Raw genomic sequence first — 15,589 nt, forward strand, 5'->3', positions numbered from 1 at the left:
GATATTGACATCTTGGATGACATGGGGGTGAGTAAATTAAGTTTATTTAAAAGTGAACTAATCCTTTAAACTTTGCCTTGTGTAAACACAATACTTCCATTAAACTAATGCAATTATGCTCATGATCATAGTAACCATAATCACAATAAACTATGTGGTGTACGTGGATTTTAATTGCAATGTAAACACCTTAATCGCATTATTACTGCTCTGACCAAAGTGTGTATGTACTCGGACGTACAGAGATGATGAGTGCTGTTCACACAACTTCATAAATTGACAATATTCTGAAGAATTGCTGAAATCTGTCAACACAACTCACTACGCAATCTCTGCTCCTTATCTTCATCCAGAGATGGTGCAAAGAATGTGACGGCAGCACACAGTTACAGTTACGCCAAATAATATCCAATACGTTCATAGAAATGTGTTTTGCGTTTGAAGTAAGTGGATTAAAACAGCGGCCTGTAACATGCCTACTGTATGTGAGTTCATCATTTGTGCTGTGCATTAGGGTATGTGAAGAATTGCAATAAAAATAACCAGTGAGTTTTGCTTGTCATGTAAACATCTTAATGTGATTAAGTCCATTATTGGTGCACATGTAAACGTATCACTCTCTGATCATGCCATATTCTGTAGAGCTTCATATAGAGAATCACCTCCTGGAATGAAGTTCTGGAGCTCAAAGCGAGAAATAAACTTCTATTTTCTTCATCCCTCACAGAACTGGAGGCTTTTCTACATTGAAGGATTGTGCAATATTTCACTCGAGATTGTTGGAATCTGTTCTGAAGGCAAAAGTTGGACCTGCTCTTTATTAGGTTCTTGAGATCAATATATTGTTAGGTGGATTCTGTTATTTTATCCACCCTCTGATAAAGTTAACAGGATACTTTATCGGTCATTGGCATGCACATAAACAATGCTGATTTGCACATTACATGCCTAAATTGGGAAAATTACTGACAAAGACCTACTTATCCAGTTTCCAAACTGAATAATGTCAAGCTAGAATACTTGAACTAAAGAATAAGGTTGGCCATCCTTTTGCCAAGCAGAAAGCAATCCATAGCATGACTAATCATTGCCAGTTGTCTCCTGTACATTTTTAACACTTATTTTTCATACTTACTGCATTAACTTATTGCACATAAAAGAAAATGTGTCAATCCTGAAATAGATTTTAGAAGGGCTTTTTTGGGCAATCTGTAATTGTTTTCGCACCTGTCAAGCTTTGATTTGCTTTTCTTGTGAAAATGGGTTTAAAGGAGGGAAAAGGTAAAGAGGTAAAGCCTGCAGAATGCTTCTGGCATAGAAATTATTGTGAGAGCATGAAAGGTTCGAGTGCATTTTGGCTCGGCTCAAAAGAAGCACAAACACCGAGACTAAAAACACTTACAATACTTCACAAATTTTAAAAGAACTTTAAAACCTTTAAAAAGCTACTGAACTGCTTTCATGGACACAGCCCGTTAGCAGTGCTTGCTGGTATTGGTGGGATTGTCCTAAAGATGACTTGTAAGTTAAAATTTCCAATTGAGGAACTGTTAAAGAAGACTTATTATGCTTTATTTTACATTTTCAACTTTTTTAGTGTGTTATGTTGCTGTGAGCATGAAAAAGTTCTGCAAATTTACAAAGCACAAAATCCACTCTAAAGGGATTTATTCTTTATATCAGTAAGCACCGTTTCCGATCTCCCTGAAATGCCTCAAATGTAGACTTAAGTTTTCTTCTAGGAACGAACAAGTCACACTATTCCTAATTTAAATAATTCCCGCCCAAATTTTTGCATATGCAAAAAAAGGGGAACAAGGCCTGGTTGAGTTGGGTTAGTAGTGTGTTGAAAATTACTGTTATGGTAAGGGGCGTAACATTTGGTTGACCAAATCACAACACACTGGTCCAGCTGGCCAACTGCAGGAAGTGCGATGTCTCCATGGTGGTTCTCGGATTAATTGCAAAGTTTAACCATCATAGAGTTCATCATAAAGTTCATCATTTGCACGTGTTTTAGGTTCTGTCAATTGTGTGGGCACACACAGAGCTGCGTAGATGCACATGAAAACCGAATTCCGTTGACTTCCACGTCTATTTGTGCTTGAACGGACATATACACGCAAAATTAGGACAAAATGTCCGAGTTATCCTTGTAAACAGTTGCTTATTGGCTTAGGTAACGCAAACAAAGACAACAGATGTGTATCATTATATTGGAACCGCGCATTTGGTATTAAAGGGACAGCGGGCTAATATTCTTACTGCTTTCTGTGTCATGAATGTTATCAAACAACAAAATACAAAGAAGAAATCACTTTTGCAGCTTTAACACAGATTAATTATATTTAATTTATACAGTGAAGACTATAATTTACATTTGATTATTCATTTTCTGTACCTGAATACTTACCTGAAATATATAAAGCACTGTTTAATTAATTTGCATCACCCTAATCATTCTAGAATTATTCATTCTTTCCAAATTGAGCTATTCAAGTAATCTGGTGAATTCATTTCATATTGCAATATATATCGCAAAAATATTGCAATGTCAGTTTTTTTTCCAATATCTTGCAGCCCTAATAGAAACAGGAACTAAACAGTGTTACTGACAGACTGGGAAGAGAAGTGCTGCAACAATGTAAAATATGTGAAAAATAATGTGTATTTTGAACAGTCAAGCAAGAAAACCTATTCTAGTAGACTCCAAAAACAAAATAAAGACTTAAAAGGGCATAACAGGTCCTGAACAGGCTGATTTGGGGCTTGGAGAAGTTTTGACATGCCCTGACATTTGTGCTTTTTTCAGTTGTTCATAAACATATAAATGACAAAAGTGTCATTACACTGTATTCAGCACAAACTAGGCTACAATAATATGTGAGGAACATGTACATACATTTTTGTATTTTTGAAGGAATAATGTTTATGCGTGGTTATTGAAAAAACAAAAAACTTAAGTCACTGAAATAAGGCCAAAAAAAGTATATTAAATCTGTGTTCATAAGACTTCTGGGTATTGGAGGTTGTAGACTAGAGTTTTTGCTTCAGAATGAAGTAAAAATTATGCTGCCTACTCCTTCATATAAAACAATAGAGAGATTTAAATTTTCTAAGACACTTTTGGTGAAGAAACACAGTATGCATGGAGGCGTGAATCCTCATGTATAATGGGTGATTCTCACCTGAGAAGACAAAAGAATTGAATAATAATGACCTGAAATTACTTGCATATTAATGAGGCCTTTCAGTCAGGTAGGCTGTGAAAAAACCCTCTGTGATCATGATGATAACAGGATTAAAGTCCACTCAGGACAAAAAAAAAAAAAAACATGATTTTTGTGATCTCATGCATGCACGTATTATTGCACATGATATGAAGAAAGTTTGTATAGGCCTAAGTTAAATTACACTACCAGTCAAAAGATTGAACACATTGCCATTATAATGTTTTTAAAAGAAGTCTCAAGTCTCTAACCAAATAATGGTTTTCTATTTTAATATACTTTAAAATATAATGTATTTCTGTGATGCAACGCGTCTGAACATTCCTACCTCTAGGGCATTTCATATAGGCTACTATATTTGTTATATTATAGAGCCTAAATGTTGATGTGCAGTTGACAAACTATACATCATTAAAAAGATCTAAGACTCAAGCTTCACATTTTGACTCTTAAAATCTTATATTGACCGTAATTTCTTAGTATGCTTAAAAGCATACACATTTGGAGAAATATTGATGGATTCTCATATGTTTATATCAATTTTCTATACAGAGGAGTAATATTTATTCTTCTATATTTATTGTCATCATTATGAGCGCTGGATGCTGTGTTTCTAATTCATACTTGAGCCAGAGGGCGCTCTGCCCCTTTTGTCCACAAATGCCTCAGTAAAAGAAGAGGCATATCATGTGACAATCAAGGAACTAACAGAGGCAAGAGATCGCTAAATATGGCTATTCAAAACACTTTTGAAGACAATAAATACACGATTGAGATGACGAATGCATGTATTGACTGAATTTGCGTCTGAATAGCGCTGGCTCTGTGGGCGTGGCCGCATTAGCGGATAATGAGCTGAATCACAGACTTCTGACATGGCTCTCTTTTCATACAGATTACATAAACAGAGAAGGTTTGTTTTCGATTTGATTTATATGTTTTAAATCCTGACATCTTAACGTTTTTTTAGACATAAGTGTAATTTTTTTTGTCATTAGTATTCACTAAGTTACAGTTCATTTTCTAAGAACTATCAGATTGGATTTCGTTCAGAGGGAGACGAGAGATCACGCATCATGTTAGTTTTCTTTATTTTACAAAAAGCACAACATTTTGTTTTTACTCTGAGTGTACACAAATGAAAGAAGATATTCCACAGATTAAAATGGTGTATAACTCTTAATTGTATGTGCAACATTGACGGAGTATTTTGAGTCTCTTTCACACTGATAAGAAAAAAACCACGGTGGTATCGCCGGCGATACCCTCAGACCTCAGAGTGTTAAGAAAAGCTTAGGCTAGAGCACAGAAAACATTACAAGGCATTTCCTATTTAACCCCACATTTTCAATAGGGTCTAAGGCTTTTGAATCACACTATGTTAATGAATTGATCAAATTTTATATTTTGTTAGTAAAATATAATGGAATAAATAACTAACTAAATAAAAAAAGGTGCCAAGGCGATACCATGGCAAGTGATTTCAGATGGAAATATAATGGTACTGTATTTTGATATACTGTATATCATAATACTGAATGACACTATATTCATGAGACATTGTATTTACATAATACTCTGCAGTGTTTCATATAATGTTCAAAAAGCAAGGTATTACCACAGTACCATGTCCAAAAATCATGACTGTACCATGGTACTTTGTACAGTTTTGTTAGTGCTGTTTAATAGCTCTTCCAAGTTGAAGAAACCTTTAAAAACAACACTGGTTGTTGAAGACAGAGATCCATAAAATGAAATAATTTCTTCTGTAACATCTGTAATTTGCTTTTATAGGCCTCATAAAACTATTTTATGAAAAATTGGATGCAACCTTGTTGAAAAGAGAAAAAGCCTTTCCTACTGTTCCTAAATTCCACAGAACCACATCAGCTATTGTGCTGTCAAACCACCTAGTGACACTGGCATGGGTTTTACTTGACAGTGAACGCACAACACCAGTGCTCTGACATGGACAAGCTACAAAACAATGAAATTGATTCAAAAAGAGAGAAAATAAAAAGACAGTTAAAGTGTCTGGTGAGAAGATAAAACCTTTGTATGGGGGAAAAATGTGTGAAAGACCAGCAAAAATTAGCAAACAAGTACCGTAGACAGATATTGCTTGTGAATTGAATCATAAACCTTTCATACTGGCTAGCCTCATTAATGCTTTCAGTGAAACTGCTATGGAACCACAGCTATACCTAAGAAACAATAACATCTGTTCAAAACACTCATGGAAACTTGTGCAAGGTCTACAGAAATTCTAACACTCTACAGACTAGGTTTCAAACCAAACCTAGAGGAAAAATGTATTAAATCGGTACTCAAAGCCAACATAAGTCCTAAGATAAGAGAGAGTAACCTATAAGTTGGTCTCTCTTATCTTAGGACTTATGTTGGGTTTGAGTACCGATTTAATCTCAGATGTTTCTACATTAGGAGGTTTAAAAATTGAAACAAATTAAAGAAATGTTGACATATTACATTTATGTGAATAGCAGCACAGATCATCTGAGTTCATATTGAGATCTCTGACTTTAAAAAAAAAACTAACAGACTTTAATATCTTTAACAGACTTTTGCCCACCATTTCACATTAAATGTCTCTTAAACAATGCAATTTGAATTTGAATGTAAGGATGTCGAATTAATTAAATTGAACAAAATAATAACTGTAATTTTGAACTAGAAATAAATTAAGAAATGACAAGTTTGTCAAGATAAATTTGTAATGTTTTGAAAACTGAAAAAAGTTTAAACAGACTTAAAGTTTCAACAGACAGATAGACAGACAGAACAACAGACAGAATGATAGATATACAGACAGACACAGATAGATAGAACGACAGACAGACAGACAGACAGACAGACAGACAGATAGATAGATAGATAGATAGATAGATAGATAGATAGATAGATAGATAGAAATACAGACAAACAGAATGACAGACAGATAGCATGACAGACAGACCGACAGATAGACAGAACAACAGACATAACGACAGACAGAACGACAGACAGACGGATAGATAGATAGATAGATAGACAGATAGACAGATAGACAGATAGATAGATAGAGACAGACATATAGATAGATAGATAGATAGATAGATAGATAGATAGATAGATAGATAGATAGATAGATAGATAGAGACAGACAGACATATAGATAGATAGATAGATAGATAGATAGATAGAGACAGACAGACAGACATATAGATAGATAGATAGATAGATAGACAGATAGACAGATAGATAGATAGAGACAGACATATAGATAGATAGATAGATAGATAGATAGATAGATAGATAGATAGATAGATAGATAGATAGATAGATAGATAGATAGAGACAGACAGACATATAGATAGATAGATAGATAGATAGATAGAGACAGACAGACAGACATATAGATAGATAGATAGATAGATAGATAGATAGATAGATAGATAGATAGATAGAGACAGACAGACAGACATAGATAGATAGATAGATAGATAGATAGATAGATAGATAGATAGATAGATAGATAGATAGATAGATAGATAGATAGATAGATAGATAGATAGTGGCAAGAAAAAGTATGTGAACCACTTGCAGAATCTGTGAAAATGTGAATAATTTTAATGAAATAACAGAGATAATACAAAATGCATGTTATTTTTTGTTTAGTACTGTCCTGATTAAGATATTTTACATAAAAGATGTTTGCATTTAGTTCACAAGACAAAACAATAGCTGAATTTATTAAAATAACCCCATTCATAAGTATGTGAACCATTGATTCTCAATACCATGTGTGGTTGTCCTGAGCAGTTAAACTGAGCTCTGTTCTTCAGAAAAATCCTCCAGCTCCTGCAGATTCTTCAGTGTTCAAGCATTTTTGCATATTTGAACCCTTTCCAGCAGTGACTGAATGATTTTGAGATCCATCTTTTCACACTGAGGACAACTGAGGGACTCGAACACAACTATTAGAAAAGGTTCAAACATTCACTGATGCTCCACAACAAAACACAACGCATTAAGAGTCGGGGTGTGAAAACTTTTGAACAGGATGAAGATGTCACAATTTTTCTTATTTTGTTTAAATATCATTGTTTTTCATTTAGTACTGCCCTTCGGAAGCAACAGAAGATACTTGCATGTTTCCCGGAAAGAAATTAAGTACAATTTACCTTGATAGTTGAATTCAAAAGTTTTCACCCCCCTTTTCTTAATGTGTCGTGTTTCATTGTGGAGCATCAGTGAATGTTTGAACCTTTTTTAATAGCTGTGTTCGAGTCCCTCAGTTGTCCTCAGTGTGAAAAGACGGATCTCAAAATCATACAGTCACTGCTGGAAAGGGTTCAAATATGCAAAAGATGCTGGAAAACTGAAGAATCTGCAGGAGCTGGAGGATTTTTCTGAAGAACAGAGCTCAGTTTAACTGTTCAGAACAAACAAGAGACTCATGAAGAACCATCACAAAACATAAAAACAGTCGTGGATCATCAGGTAACCACACGCAGTATTAAGAATCAATGGTTCACATACTTATGAATGGGGTTATTTTAATAAATTCAGCTATTGTTTTGTCTTGTGAACTAAATGCAAACATCTTTTATGCAAAATGCAAACATCTTTTTTACTCAGGACAGTACTAAACAAAAAATAACATGCATTTTGTATTATCTCTGTTATTTCATTAAAATAATTCTCATTTTCACAGATTCTGCAAGTGGTTCACATACTTTTTCTTGCCACTGTAGGTAGATAGATAGATAGATAGATAGATAGATAGATAGATAGATAGATAGATAGATAGATAGATAGATAGATAGATAGATAGATAGATAGATAGACAGACAGACAGATAGATAGATAGATAGATAGAGACAGACAGACATATAAATAGATAGATAGATAGATAGATAGATAGATAGATAGATAGAACGACAGACAGACAGACAGACAGACAGACAGACAGAGAGATAGATAGATAGATAGATAGATAGATAGATAGATAGATAGACAGACAGACAGACAGACAGACAGACAGACAGATAGATAGATAGATAGATAGATAGATAGATAGATAGATAGATAGATAGATAGATAGATAGATAGATAGATAGATAGATAGATAGATAGATAGATAGATAGATAGATAGACAATCTTTTAATTCTAAATTTTGCACAAATCTAGTATCTTGGCAAATCTGATCAGGTTGTGGCTCTAGAGGAGATTCTCAGGAGGGAAAAAAGAGACTAAGAAGCATGAAACTTTAGAAAATATCTCCATTCGCTTTACACTCGAACACACACCAGATATTGAGATATTAAAGAGATGTCATTTGGGGTTTTCGTTCCTACAGAGAGATATGAAAAGCAACCACACAGAAAAAAAAAAAAAAAAAAAAAAATCAGTATCTCAGAAAACAGTATCCTCTGAAATAGATCATTGGATCATGGAAACGACATTTGGAAAATGCTGCACCATCTATTAGAGCGGGCACACTGCAGAAGAAAGCCTCACAGGGCTTAACGCATGACTTCACATGGTAAATACACATATATGGCTGCCAGCAAGCACAAAAGAAAGGAAAAAGCACCATTTAAAGATCATTCCATGCTAGAGGGCTGCTGAAACTACAGGCATAAATGTTCCTCATCCTTCTGAGCACAGACACAAGTCAGAATGCTGGCAAAGAACAAGCCAGCACTGGTCTGTCAGAGCTGATGAAGCGAACAGTTCAGATGCCCAGAGGAACGAGAGAAGAAAAAAGTCAGAAATAAAAAGATAAAAGATCAGCTGGAAATACGAGCAGAAAAAAAAGAGAGAGTTTGAAATGAGATAAGAGCAATTGCCGTTCACGATTATTGACTGTATGTCTGCCAGAGGCCATTGATTGATCATTTTCATAACTCTCAATAAAAGGCCTTCAAGTACGGAATAAGAGCAATCCAGCAATCGCTCCCAGATTCTGCTGAGTTAGAGGAGTTATAGATTATGTAAAAATTCCCTCTCTGAGACAAAGCATTTCCAATTGATTTCACCAAGTGGTCTTCTATCGCTGTAAAACATGTAAAACTAATAGACCAAACCCACCTGCCGCTTTTCAAAAGGAAATATACTCATTAAATTTCCCAATAGGGTTGATTCCCCACAGACACACAGGCTTATGCTGAGTAAACATTGTTGCTATTGCTTACTGATGCTGTGCCACATTACCATTGTTTATTGGTCGAAGGAGAGAATGACTCACCTGAATACGCCCAATAGGGTTCCTCAGACGCCCTCCGCTCTCGTTGAGTGGCTGAGCTCCCACGATGCTCTGTTTCCACATGTGAAGCTGTCAAGAGATAAATCAGATGACACTTTCCATTAACAATAAATGCATAACATTATCAATACAATATTGTCCACCTTAGAAAATGCTCTGCCTGTAATGCAACTCCTTATGTCTATATTTGTCTCAGGTATATTCAATGCTGGCTTAACTTCGTCACGTGGAGGAAGAAAATCTCACCTCCATAGCCTGCTTCGCTAGAACTGCTTACATGCCGTGTCTCTTGATAAAGTAATCAAAAGTAATAATAACACTAATAATAACACTCAAAGTGTACTCAGCGGGGCCTCCGAACCTGTGAAAAACCTGGCACTTGGCTCCTCTCATTAGAAACACTCACACCAGCTGAAGCTCCGGTCGGCATAATTACCAAAGAACGGCATGATTTGTAATTCTGAATAAGTAGTAGTAGGAGGTAATACTTAACAAACAGAAAGTTTCTTTTTGATTATCAGGCTTCTTTTACTCTCACTTGTCGAGTGAGAGTTCATGATTTGAAAGAACAGAAAAACTTTCTACTTTAAAATCGGCATGCATTTATGCTTATACTCTGCAGTGCTTTGTGAAAAGTACAATTTGTCTTTTACTCTATTGAAATTTTGTTCTACAATGGTCTAAAAATTACCTGGACACTTAAGTCACCATGTAACATTTGGCAACTAGAAAGTGCTCATACATTTTGTCCTTATTTTTAACAGTATTACCATTCAAAAGTTTTTTAAATTAATATTAAACTTTTTTAGAAAGGGTTTAGACTTTTACATTGTTACAAAAAAATATAAATTCTATTTCATTATGCTTTTCTTTAGAACATGCTATTAAAGGGTTAGTTCACCCAAAAATGAAAATTCTGTCATTAATTACTTATCCTCATGTCGTTCCACACCCGTAAGACCTTCGTTCATCTTCGGAACACAAATTAAGATTTTTTTGATAAAATCCAATGGCTCAGTGAGGCCTCCATTGCCAGCAAGACAATTAACACATTCAATGCCCAGAAAGGTATTAAAGACATATTTAAAACAGTTCATGTGACTACAGTGGTTCAACCTTAATGTTATGAAGCGATGAGAATACTTTTTGTGTGCCAAAAATAACATGTAATAATAATAATAATAATACAAAATAATGACTTTATTCAACAATATCTATAGTGATGGGTGATTTCAAAACATTGCTTCATGAAGTTTCAAAGCTTTATGAATCTTTTGTTTTGAACCAGTGGTTCGGAGCATGAATCAAACTGCCAAAGTCACGCAAACCATTGAAATTTCTAAACACTTTATGACGTAACAAAGCCTTGTTTACTGAAATCATGTGACTTTCATGCTCCGAACCATCGAAGATTCGAAACAAAAGATTCGCAGCTTCATGAAGCAGTGTTTTGAAATCAGCCATCACTAGATATTGTTGAATAAAAAGTCATTATTTAGTTTTTTTGGCGCACAAAAAGTATTCTCGTCGCTTCATAGCAGGCCTCACTGAGCCATCGGATTTGATCAAAAATACCTTAATTTGTGTTCCGAAGATGAACGAAGGTCTTACGGGTTTGGAACGACATGAGGGTGAGTAATTAATGACAGAATTTTCATTTTTGGGTGAACTAACCCTTTAATCAAATAATCCTGAAGAATTCCAATAAAACAGGTTTCTTGAGCACCAAATCAGCATATTAGAATGATTTCTAAGGATCATGTGACACTAAAGACTGGAGTAATGATGCTGAAAATTCAGCTTTGCCATCACAGGAATAAATTACATGAAAATATATTCATATAGAAAACTTTAGAAAATTATTCATATAGAAAAATTTCACAATAGTACTGTTGGCCTTTCAAAATTATTTAAAAAATCTTACCAAACTTTTTGAAAAGCTGCGTTTAGAGAAAAGTTATTTTGTGAAATGGTTTGCCTAAAAAATATGCTTATACTATCATTCTTTAAAAGTTAATTGACACTTTGGTTTATATTTTTGTTATAAAATGTAATTAGATAAAACATAAATACTAAATAAGGGCCGCAGTACAGGATTTTTTATATTTTAATGCACTGCAGTTCAAAAATGTAAAAAGCATGTAACAGCATTTTAGATTTTATAATGTTTGGTCAGTGCAAATATTGGCCTAACAGCTTAACTTTGGATGAAAGCGCTTGTTAAATTAATATATGTAAATGCAGAAATATTCTTATTAACAACAACAAACACTGTATAAGCATTCAATGTCAGCATTATGATTTTTATCATCAATGACAATGGCTTTCATCTTTTGTAGCAAGCATATACAGTAATTACACAAATTTCTCCAGGTTGTTGAACAAATTTCAATGCTTGCAAAATAGCACCGCAATATTAATTCGGCCTAATATTTGAGATCACTGTATTGCTTAAAGATTAATGATTTTATAGCAAACATAAACATCTTTCCTTGCAGTATTTTGCACAAACCATTCATCCATCTGTGCCAACATCCAAAATATAGGCCAGTGCTATACAGAGCTCTTTATATGGTTGACTAGTGCACCTTTATTCCATTCTCAGCTACTGAACTCTGTAGCTGCTTCAAAGTGATTATTCGGCTCTTTGTGGCTTCTTTCATAAGTCTCCTTCTGCATGTGGGGTTTTGAGGGACAGTCTTTTCACAGCAGCAGTAGCTGACTTTCTGATAACTGAACAAAAAGTGCTCTCTGGGGCATCTAATCTACATGGAGATTAAGGGAGATTTTTTTCCCATATATGCCTTTGTTTAACTGTAACTTTTCCTCGATAGTTTTAGTCTTCATTTTCACAACTGTCTTACAAATTCACACCCCTAGTAATGATTGCTTAACTGTGGGTACACGGTAGTTATTTAAATGATACACAGATCGTTGGGGTTATTCTAAATCAGCTATAACATAAGGAGCCCCACACATAACATGCAGGAAAAAATTAAATTGTGCACACAATTTACTATTTTTTCCCTTAATTTACTAAATCGTGTGCTCAATTTATTATTTAATTTCCTTGATTTGCTAAATTGTGCGCACAATTTACTAATTTGTTCCCTCGTTTTGCTAAATTGTGCGCACGATTAACTATTTTGTTCCTTCGATTTGCTAAATCATGCACACAAATTACTATTTCGTTGCCGTGATTTGCTAAATCGTGCGCACGATTTTTTATTTCGTTCCCTCGATTTGCTAAAATTGTGCACATGATTTACTATTTTGTTCCATCGATTTGCTAAATAGTATGCACGATTTATTAATTCGTTCCCTCGTTTTGCTAAATTATGCGCACGATTTACTATTTCATTCCCTCGATTTGCTAAATTGTGTGCACAATTGACTATTATGTTCCTTCGATTTGCTAAATCATGCGCACAAATTACTATTTCGTTCCCTCGATTTGCTAAATCGTGCGCGCGATTTACTATTCCATTCCCTCAATTTGCTAAAATCGTGCACATGATTTACTAATTTGTTCCCTCGTTTTGCTAAATTGTGCGCACGATTAACTATTTTGTTCCTTCGATTTGCTAAATCATGCGCACAAATTACTATTTCGTTCCCTCGATTTGCTAAATCGTGCGCACGATTTACTATTCCATTCCCTCAATTTGCTAAAATCGTGCACATGATTTACTATTTTGTTCCATCGATTTGCTAAATAGTATGCACGATTTACTAATTCGTTCCCTCGTTTTGCTAAATTGTGCACACGATTTACTATTTAATTCCCTCGATTTGCTAAATTGTGCGCACAATTGACTATTATGTTCCTTCGATTTGCTAAATCATGCGCACAAATTACTAATTCGTTTCCTCGATTTATAAATCATGCGCATGATTTAGCAAATCGAGGGAAAGAATTAGTAAATCGTGCGCAGCCTACTATTTTTTTCCTGTATGTCATGTGCAGGGCTCCAAAATAACAAGGACAATGAACTGTACAGTACGTTACTGTAAAGAATAAAATGTAATATATACGCATTTCCATTTCTTACGATGAAACACGTTGGAGAGGTTGGCAAGGACTGCTGGGGACGATTGGGTTGGAATCAAATGTATTGAAGTGTACATTTCCTGGTGTGCATCAGAAAGATGCATTCTGGGGCGTAAGGGATAGGATTTCTCCTCCAGACATATTAATATTTCAAGCAGCAGTATCCTAAAAGTACAAGTTTCCCCAGCTGTGCCTGGTATACCCTGCTATTCTCCCTTTGGCTTTGTAAAGACCCTGCTTATCTTGCTCTGTGTGTTTCAAAGCCTCCTGGTGAGAGACCCCTATGTCTCTTCGAGACAATTAAAGAAACTCTGAACAACACTACGCCTTTTCATGCTCAACTTTAAAGAGCTTCTTTTCCTGCTTTATTGAACCATATGGCAGATCATATGTCAGGAAGAGACTAGCAGTTTAGTGCATTTGTAAGTGCATCTAGTTATGGTTTTCTGCAATAAATAAATAAATAAATAAATAGTGAAAATGTGAACCAAAAATACATTATGAACATACAGTTAGTGTCTTAAGGAGTTATTTATACCTCACTCGATTTTAAGAAAATTATTTACGTTGGTATAATCTAATGTAGTCAATTTGATTAAACAATATTATAAATAATGATCATACTTTCACTTGAATAAAACAAGTTCATTTAGATTTATAAAATCAAGCTGAATGATTTTACTTAAACTGTGCTGCCCACTTCATCTAGCAAACTGTGCATCATATTTTTCACACTACCATATATTTCGTTTAAAAAGGTATCATCTTATTTGGCTGCCTGTGAAAACTTGTAGCTGTACGTGTGTGAATGGCTCAACTATTAGACACAGTAGTAAACTGAAACCTTAAGAAATCATTCTGTTATGCTGATTTAGTGAATAAGAAATGTTTCTTATTAGCAATGCTGAAAAGAGTTTAATATTTATAATATTAAACTGCTTAATATTTTAGTGGATACTGTGATTTTTTTTTTTTCAGGATTCTGAATAGAAAGTTTAGAAGAACAGCATTTATTTGTTGTTATATATTTTGCTGAATAAAAGTGTGCATTTCTTAAAAAAAAAATCTTGCTGATGATAGTCTATGTTTCCATTTTTATTTCAAATATGTTCACTAATGTAAACATACCCCTATCCTATGGAAGCTTGTTTCCACCACTAAATAAAAAAAATAAAAAAAAGGTAATTGCGACTTTTTATCTCACAATTCTGCCTTTTTTTTCTTAGAATTGCGAGTTTACATCTCGTAATTCTTACTTCTTTTCTCAGAATTGCGAGATAAAATTCACTATTACGAGAAATAAAGTCAGAATTGCGAGATATAAACTCACAATTACGAGAAAAAGTCAGAATTGCGAGTTATAATGTCAGAATTGCGAGATATAAACTCACAATTGCAAGAAATAAAGTCAGAATTGCGAGAAATAAACTCACAATTCTGACTTTTTTCAAGCAATTCTGACATTTTTCAAGCAATTACGAGATATAAACTCGCAATTCTGACTTCTTTTCTCTGAATTGTGAGATATAAACTCACAACGGTGAGTTATAAAATCCAATTCTGAGGAAATTCAATTCTGACTTTATAACTCAATTGTGAGTTGGTATCACACAATCCTGACTTTATAAACTTTTTTGTTTTTTATTCAGTGTCAGAAACAAGCTTCCATACTATCCTGAGGCATCTTTGCTTTGAGACAAAAATGTTTACCTGCCATGTAGAAACGTGGTGAGTAAATGATAACATTTTCATTTTCAAGGGAACTACAGCTTCCCAGATGTATAGTTCAACACATTACGTGCACATATGTTGTGAGCTCTTAAACAGAGCATCCTGTCAAGCAGTCATCAGATCTCAGAAGTGAAGTGCAATTCCTCATTTTATCTCACTTCAAAGTGTCTTAAAGTGACTCGGTCTCTGGGGCGAAGACACCCTGGTGCTGCTACTCTTGCATAAACAGATTTTCCAATCCTTCGCTCCGCTCTTGCCCTCACTTGCATCATTACTTTGGAGATTAATTAGTGGCTGCACTAAGTCGA

At 34.5% G+C, this 15,589-nt stretch overlaps 1 protein-coding gene across 2 annotated transcripts in view; it reads right to left on the reverse strand.

Moving 5' to 3' along the window:
- ca16b (carbonic anhydrase XVI b) overlaps nucleotides 1–15,589 on the reverse strand; it is a 122,523-nt gene that overhangs the window by 87,435 nt on the left and 19,499 nt on the right. For both annotated transcript variants that reach the window (XM_048198895.1, XM_048198896.1), the window contains exon 2: nucleotides 9,482–9,568. In XM_048198895.1, the coding sequence (XP_048054852.1) occupies nucleotides 9,482–9,568 (87 nt within the window). The remainder of the gene's footprint in view (nucleotides 1–9,481; nucleotides 9,569–15,589) is intronic.

The sequence above is a fragment of the Megalobrama amblycephala genome, linkage group LG8 (assembly GCF_018812025.1).
Source record: "Megalobrama amblycephala isolate DHTTF-2021 linkage group LG8, ASM1881202v1, whole genome shotgun sequence".
NCBI classification, from domain to species: Eukaryota; Metazoa; Chordata; class Actinopteri; order Cypriniformes; family Xenocyprididae; genus Megalobrama; species Megalobrama amblycephala.